Source organism: Alexandromys fortis, unplaced genomic scaffold, assembly GCF_014885135.2.
Source record: "Alexandromys fortis isolate MF-2015 unplaced genomic scaffold, M_Fortis_MF-2015_v1.1 scaffold_107, whole genome shotgun sequence".
In the NCBI taxonomy this organism is placed as follows: Eukaryota; Metazoa; Chordata; class Mammalia; order Rodentia; family Cricetidae; genus Alexandromys; species Alexandromys fortis.
The window spans coordinates 6,062,143-6,070,866 of record NW_026067987.1 but is presented as its reverse complement, the minus strand read 5'-3'; the positions used below and the strand labels follow the sequence as shown (position 1 = coordinate 6,070,866).

Genomic DNA, 8,724 nt, shown 5'->3' with positions numbered 1-8,724 from the left:
TGCCAGTTGAGATCACAGGAAGCCACCCGAGAATGGACCCCAGGGAACACTAGGTTTGTGGCTGCGACCTCAGGGGCAAGGCAGATTTGTCTTGCACAAGGTCAAAGGTGGGGAAAGTGGGAAGCGGGAAAGAAGGAGCAGAGAAACATAGGCGGAGACAGAGAAGGAGAAAATAATCCAGCAAATGTTCACCTTACCTCTTGTGCTAGATTGTTTGTTTGTTTTTAATCTAGATGCTAAATTATGGGTCTTTTTCACAAATGTGCTTTAATTATGTGTCTGGGCGGGAGGGGTATGCGTGCAGGAGTGCGGTGCCCTGAGGTCAGAGACGTGGTGTTTCCCTGGAACTGGAGTTGCAGGGAATAGTGAGCACACTGATGTGGGTGCAGGGGAATACACTCAGCTCCTCTGCTTGAGCAGTATGCACTCCTAGTCTCTGGACCATGCCATCTCTCCGGCCTCCGTTGGCTCTTTGAAACGGGGTGTAGCTATGCAGTGCTGGCTGGCCTGAAACTTGCTAGGTAGAGTGGGCAGGCCTCTAGCTTGTCAGCAACAGAAAATACATCAATTCTCCACAAAATAATTTACTTTGTAAACATCATGTTGCTGAGTATTTTTAATACACCTATATTCCTTGTATTACAAAACAGGAGGATTGCTACAAGCTGCCAGTTTGGGCAATATAAGGAAACACTTGTCTTTTGAAAAAAAAAAAAAAAACAGGCAAACAGAATGACAGAGGAAGAGGAGGGTCTAGTCACAGCTCAGTGGTAGAGATCTGTCTCACACACAGGAGTCCTGACTTTGATGATCTCAGCATGCCCTCACGAGGACACAGGAAATGGGACAAGTCCGTCACGATATGGATAGCTTCATAATTGTTGGGGACCATGAAGTCTGCACATTGTTTCAGATCATTTCTGTTATTCACTGAGACCTCAAAATTATTAAAATTCAGCTTAAGTATTCCTTTTAAAAAATAGAATCAAATCGTTCTCATCTAGACCAAATTGTTAAAAATTAACTTTATTGTCTTCTCTGAGGAATTTACTCATGAAAACAAACAAGAGAGATGATAGCATGGCCGGAAATGCTGAGATTTGATTGCTGTGCTCACCTGGGATGATTTTCTGTGCTCACTTGGGATGACAAGACTCACCTTACCACACTTTTCAAGTGGAGAACACATAAATGTGTAATGTGGAGTTATTTTTTACAATGTGTGTTAGTGTGTATTTATGAGTGTGTATGAGGGAGAGAGAAAGAGAGAGAGAGACACGAGTGTGTATGTAAGTGTGTGGGGGTGCCAGGCTCGTGCCACTGTATCCGGTGTGAAGGTCAGAGTGCAATCTCAGTTGACCTCCACCTTTCTGCTTGTTTAAGATGGGTCTCTTTGGGCTGGCTGACCCTTGAGCTCTTGGACATTCTCCTGTCTCTGTCTCCCATTTTTCAAAAGACCCCTGAGCTGCTCCATGTGGAATTTTTGGGGGGCCCTACAGACGAGCTCAGATTGTCAGGCCCTTACACTGAGCTATCTCTCAGGGCTGGTTTTACTAATTTTGATATTTTCAATAGTGTGCAGCCATGAAAACAGAAAGGAAAACAATATTTTAAAAGCAGTTAAGCTCAGAACGTGGTTGAAGGTCTCTTAGAGGATCTAAAGGCAAAGACAGAGCAAACAAAGGTTAGCAGTTGGAAACTTCTCCTGCCAGGGACTGTAAAACCAGGACGCTGATGGGATTACGGAACCCAGAAGCATGAAACCAACCCCTCGTTTTCTCCGAGTTCTGAGATGAGACTGTTAGCTGGTTCCACAGGAGCTTGGAAGGAGCCCTCTATAAGGTGAATTCTTACTATCCAATAGTTGCTCATATTGTTACTTTTGCATAAATTATTTTACCAGAGAACTGATTTCAATCTAAAAATGTTTTAAGTGTGCATGCCTCTATCCCCCCTCACACACATATATACCTACATGAATAAATAAAGCAATTTTAGAAAGTTAAATGAAGGTTTACTGAAAAGATTCCCTAAAATTACTTTCAGGCTATCTGCATAATGTATATGAAATACAAGTTTATTTTGTAGCTGTATTTATAGCTCACTTTCAAGATGTCTTACTATGTACATAAAAGTATTTTAAAAATTTAAAAAAAAAACACCTCTGACCTAGACATTTGTGATAAGGCATATTTAATATACCTCTACATTGATATTTAAAAGGATACTGTCTTTCCTTCACATTTCTGTACCAACTCTTCTCAGCTATTGATCTTCTCTCCAAAATCAGAAACACAAATTGAATGGTAAAGTATAAAAAATTAATTAAAATAAAAGAAGCAATCAATAGAGAGATATGGAATAAAATTAAATTAAGAGACAAAATCAAAATAAAAGTACAGTTTTGGAAAACAAACAAAAACTCAGATATCATCAGGCATCGGAAACTGAATACTTGAAAAATTTTAGGAAGATTTTTCTCATATACTTAACAAGCAGCTATAAATTGCATACACATTTTAAGTGGAACAGCCAGGACTGTTATATAGAGAAACCCTGTCTCAAAAACCCCAAACCAAAACAAACAAGCAAACAAACAAAAACCCGCACAGATTTTTGTTTACTGATATATAATAAATCTCTGAGATATAATACTATATAATGCAACCAAGATAAAGAACAAAGTAAATGATATTTAGCCATGTTTAAAGTGTGGAAACAATGTTTTCACTTATGACTACTCTTATGTTTATTACATATTTGTAAGGCATGTCTGCCCTGACCATTCCTGTGTTTATTACATATCTGTAAGGTGTGACTGCCCTGACCATTCCTGTGTTGATTACATATCTGTAAGGTGTGACTGCCCTGACCATTCCTGTGTTTATTACATATCTGTAAGGTATGACTGCATCTGACTATTCCTGTGTTTATTACATGTCTGTAAGGTGTGTCTGCCCTGACTATTCCTGTGTTTATTACATGTCTGTAAGGCCTGTCTGCCCTGAGGAAGCCGTCTGGAGAACCAGCACACTGGATGATGGCACATGTTCTCTTTAGAGCACAGGCTTCAGTCATTTTGAACTTATGATGTACATGTATTAGATTTTTTTAAAAAAATCATCACATGTTTTGGAAAAATTTCCATTTTGACATTTTTATTCACTTAAACCAGACTTAGTTTAATTTAAAATTTTATGGTTATGAGATGTATCTAAGGAACCCTTCTATTCACATTTGCAAAGACTCCAAAGTACAAGAAAAAAAAAGCACACAACATCTTGAAGCCCTGAAACCTACAGGATATTATAATTATTAAGATTCTCAAAGTAGCATATTTCCAAGTTATCAACTCAAAAGTATCATCTAAGCGTGAGCATGGATTTACAATGTACTAGTCTTCCAATTAAATGATCAAAAACAGAACATAAGCATTTTAATCTCAAAAATACAAATAAAATGTTAAGTCAGTAACTAGGCTATGATTACATTTAAAGTGGTTTTCAAAAAAATCACAATGTGTAACTAGACACTCCATTTATAAGCTAAAGATGTATTAAATGAAATTTTAAGGAAAAACACATTTTCTAATATTGTTTTATAAGTGAAGTCTTAAGTTTAAAGGCCAAAATTACCTTGAAGAATCTTTATTTACACTTATACAACAGGAATATTGGAAGTTTCTATGTGTAAATGGATCTTCACATTGAAGAGGGTTGTAGCAAACAGAAAAGCAGGGTCAGAAGTTCACAGATGGGAAGTGAGCAGGTTGCTTCAGAGGAAGAGAACACAAGGAAAGGCCAAGTCAGCCTTGCACAGACCTAGCTACCTGTGGGAAGACTTTCAAAACTTGCCCTTGGCACAGCAAGAAGCCCCAGTTCATGAGATGTTCAACAGGGAACAAATAGTGCCACCACCCTGCAGCTTGAGGAACATTTAACAAAGTAACCATTTACAAAGCCAAACGTGGCCACTGGTGTTGTGGGAGCTGCGGGTTGCATTCCGCCACCCAGCTCTCGCCACCGGCTAGCTTTACCCGAAATAACAACACACAAACTGTATTCTTTTAAACACTGCTTGGCCCATTATATCTAGCCTCTTCTCGGCTAACTCTCGCACCTGGACTAGCCCATTTCTAATAATGTGTGTAAGCACCCCAAGATGCGCTTACCGGGAAGATTCTAGCCTAGGTCCATCCTGGGTCGGAGTTCATTGTGTCTGCCTGGGAGAGGGGACCATGGCCTTTGAGCTCACTTCCTCTTCCTCCCAGCATTCTGTTCTGTTTACTCCTCCCACCTATGTTTTAACCTATGAGGCCAAGCAGTTTCTTTATTACTTAACCAATGATCTTCCTCCTTTACACTGGTTTAAGGGAAACAGCAAGAAACAGGCATTCATGTTAAACCAGAGTGGCAATGGAAGGGCCCAGTAGCAGAATTTCCACAGGTGGCTGTGTGGACACCAGATGGCCTATCCTGATGACTACAGCCAGCCGTGGGGCAGATTTGCAGAAAGATACCTATGTGGAAAGCTTGGCTCGTTTCACCCACCCTCTACCCACTGACCCCTTCCTCCTGTTTCCCACTGGGAAAGACTATGGAAACCCTGGGCAAAGGGGATCCTTAATGCAATCTGCCTAGGGAGGGTGGAGAAGGTCAGAGAGGAAACCAGCACCTATATGGGAGTTAAGGTTTGTGGGTTTTTTTTTTTTTTTTTTTTGGCAGCTGATTTTATTACATAGCTTTAGATGAAAGCAAGATGTCTTTGGCAAGGCATAGTGGAAAGTACAGAAGTTTGGAAAAGCAAGACAGAGTCAGGTTCATGGCCAGTTGCAGCAATTACAGCTGGTATCAAAGACAAGGCAGTCTGGACAGTACTTCAGGTATGAGATTCTATTGGAGCAGTGCCAGAAGGCATGTCTGTCATAGGCCACAGGGTACAGGCCATCAGGTTTGCTAGCACAGAATCAACAGCCTCCAGAGCACCCACACCCACTATGCCTCCTACTTCTGCTTCCTGGAGGAGAAGTCACTGGCTCAGGAGGCACATTAGGGGTTGTGCAGGAGTTAAGGTTTTTAAGAGAATTGTGTCAAATAAAGCGGTTCACTAAGAGCTCTCACGAATCTTACCAATCTTCCCTTGAATTCCTAAAGCACAATTAGACAGGATCCAAAACCGATAGCCCTTTAAAATCTTTATTTTGAAGTCAGTCTTTGTCTTGTGGGTATATGACACTTTATTTTTCTTCTGTATGGTTTTTTATTGTTGTTTTTAGCAGTCAGGGGTAACTGCACTCTGGATGCAGACTTAATTAACCAATGAATGTATCGATTAACCAGTTACAATCATAGGAAGGAGCTTTGGTAACTCACAGAGCTGCAGTTGCTGAAACGTCATGGGTAGACCAGTGTTTGCCGTTACCTGGTACCTTAGTTACTATTCTACTGCTGTGACGAGACACCATGACCAAGGCAATTTATAGAAGAAACGGTTTATTGGGGGCTCACAGTTTCAAAGGGCAAGCATGGCAGTAGGCAGCCACTGGAACAGTAGCTGAGAGCTTACATTTTGGTGCACAAGCTCTAGACACAGAGAGAGACCTAACTGGGAATGGCTGGGCTATTGAAAACTCAAAGCCCACCCCCCAGCGACACTCCTCCAGCAAGGCCACACCTCTTAATCCTCTCAACACAGTTTTACGAACAGGCACCAAGTATTCAAACACGTGGTTTAATAGGGGCATTCTCATTCACACCACCACACCTGAATTTGTAAGGATCAAATGAGTGTCACTTCCTGTATTTGATTCAGATTCATAGTGGGTTTTTTTTTTCTTAGTGTGCTTCAGGAAAGAGGTTTGCAGTTTCTGAATTGGAAAGAAATATTTTTCCTGACACGATATGCTCAAGAGCTTTGCGAAACCATGGGTAGAAAAAGCCATGGATGAGGGGGTTGCAAGTAGAGTTGAAATACCCAAGCCATACCAGAAGATCGAGCACTATAACGGGTGTGGAGTAGTCTAAATATGGGTCAATCACAACAGCCAGAAAGCAAGGCAACCAACACGCTAGAAATACCCCCATGACGATGCCCAGTGTCTTAGCTGCTTTCCTATCCTTTTTCTTAGACAGGTTTTTCCTTACTTCTCCTTTTGTGTTCTCAGGCATACTGTTGAGGGCTCGGGCATGTCGTTTCGAAACAATAAAAATTTTACCATAAATACCAACCATGATGGAGCCAGGCGTGAAGAAGCAGGTAGTGAATAGTATAGTCCCCCAAAATTTGTTGAATGTAAGTGCACAGAAATTGAAGCAAGCGACAAGAATCTGGTAGCTCTGCATACCAGAAACATTGGCCTCTGATAGAACTAAGCCAAAAGAAAAAAGAGCTGGGGCCACCCAGCAAAAAGCCAGCAGTCTCTTGATCACGGACACCGTCATGGTGGCGGTGTAGTGCAAAGGATAACATACCGCATAAAAACGGTCGATGGCAATGGAGCACAGGTGGAATATGGAGGTCAGGCTTAGCATCATGTCGAAGCTGGCGTGGAATTTGCAAAAGCTGTCCCCAAAATACCAGCAGCTCTCCACTGATCTCACCATGCTGTAAGGCATGATGACAAAACCCAGCAGGAAGTCCGTGGTTGCCATGGAGAGGATCAGAAAGTTGGTGGGAGAGTGGAGCTGTTTGAAATGTGATATGGAAATCATTATTACCAAGTTTCCGAAGATGGTGATAATCATGGCTCCCGTCATAAAGGAGTACATTATCACACGGACACGGAAAGAGCGATTGGTGGGAGGACAGGTTTTGTTCCCAAGCTTTGGACAGCTGGATAAGTCTTCGGGAATGTACGCTAGATCCATGGTGCTTTATCCTTCAATTCCTGTCCAGGAGAATGTTGGGATTTTTTATTTTCTTCAAATCATCACAAAGAACTTCACCTGCCAGGAGTACAACAATGTTTGAAGTCTTCTGCATTAATTCACTCTAAATATCAGTAATTCAAAAATTCAAAATTATACCTACTGTGTTTATTTTCTGAGTTAGTTTCCACAGAAGAAAAATGAAAAGCTTCAACTGTTTGTGCTTCCCTGTGTTAATGTTTTTATTTTTGTCTATCCATTCTCCCCTTTACTCATCGTATGTTTCCCTAAATACTGTTTTTATTCCTGTAACGAACTGGAAGATTTCCCATAATTTTTTGGTTGACATTTATCATAAGCAACCTCATCCCCAGAACTTGAACTATAATAACCTTACATATCTCTCACCATAAAAACACTTAATATACAAAATCTTAAGTCAAACTGCAAAGTTTTTCCCTATGTATTTGTTCATTAGTTTGAATTCTTCACGTGCAAAAGTTCTATAGCAATTTTAGGCACCAAAAATAACATATTGTCAAGGAAAACCGTTTATAAGTAATCATGTCCAACAGTTTACCACTGGGATATTTTATTTCTCTATTCAAGATGATAAAGTTGGCAAGTCTGCAAACACATTCATGTGCCCAAAGTCAAACAAGTAACGCAAGGTGGTTTTCTGCAATTAAAATCTATTAAAAGTTTGCTGAACACTTTCATTGCAGCAAAAGACATAGAGACATAGCACTGAACTTCAACTGCATAAGCTAATTTCTTTAGCCTTAAAAATGAAAATATCGTAAACTATGCTCAAAATAAAAATTGTGAGCCAGAGTGCTAACACAGAAAGCAAATATTTGTGCATGTCACTGAGTAATACAGACACTGCCATTCTCCTAACCAATTCTCCAATTTCAGGACCTAGAACTAGCACTATGATTCTCTGTATAGAACCCATTAAAAAATTGTCTCAAAAATACAGAGTGGTGGCTCATTCCACCACTCCACAGTCTGAGGAAGAGAGGTTGCCAGAATCTCAAACCTGACTGAGCTACATACTGAGTTCCAGAGAAAAACCAGTTCAGAATCAAACAAATACACAAACAAATGAGTAAGTATCTTTAAGCACAAATTCTCAGTTGTAAATTCTGTTTTTAAAGACTCCAAAACATTCCTAATCTAAAAGAAAATTTTGTCCCAAGAGATTTGTGTTGATTTCTGTTAAATATGCTAAGTTAAAAGCAACAGGGTGATAGGATAAGTTTATGAGTAATTTCATAAAATAGATTAAGACTTTGTTATAAAACATGAATGGCGTGAAATGTACTAAAAAAGATAAAGTATATTCATTAAGATTTGTGGCTCAATAATTTCTGTTTCATTCTCTACTGTCAACACTGAAGAAGACTGAAACAAGAAACACCACGTGAAGATGGCTGCAGGGCTGGAGGTCAGTTGACCATATTCAGGTGTCACACTGACAGCTAAGGTAGAGGCGAGGGAAACATTTCTCCCATGAGTTTATTTTATAACTTTGTGTGGGGCTTATACCCATAATATCAAAAATAAAAAGCAGCAACAACTCTGAGTTCATACAAAAGCCTTGTTTGTTTACAATGAGCAGGGGTGTATTTTCTGAGCATTTTTTGAAAAGCTGGTAGGTGTAGGCCGATTTTTAGATGATAGATGCTTACAAAGGACTGGGCTGAACAGCTTCTGTTCCATAGAGCAGGGCAGAAGGTAAGAAAGAATTGTAGTGAGCTTTTCTTATAATTTACATGAAATGTTGCTTTATTTGGAAATTAGTAGAGCAGAAATTATCTACTAAAACTAAGTGTGGGAGAGTGTGTTAGACATG

General features: G+C 40.0%; 1 protein-coding gene across 1 annotated transcript; it reads right to left on the bottom strand.

The window, feature by feature from the left end:
• Positions 1–5,834: 5,834 nt before the first annotated feature.
• Positions 5,835–6,866, bottom strand: LOC126511980 (trace amine-associated receptor 3). Its single transcript, XM_050159510.1, has one exon. It carries the CDS (start codon positions 6,864–6,866, stop codon positions 5,835–5,837), a length of 1,032 nt encoding a protein of 343 aa, XP_050015467.1.
• Positions 6,867–8,724: the final 1,858 nt, after the last annotated feature.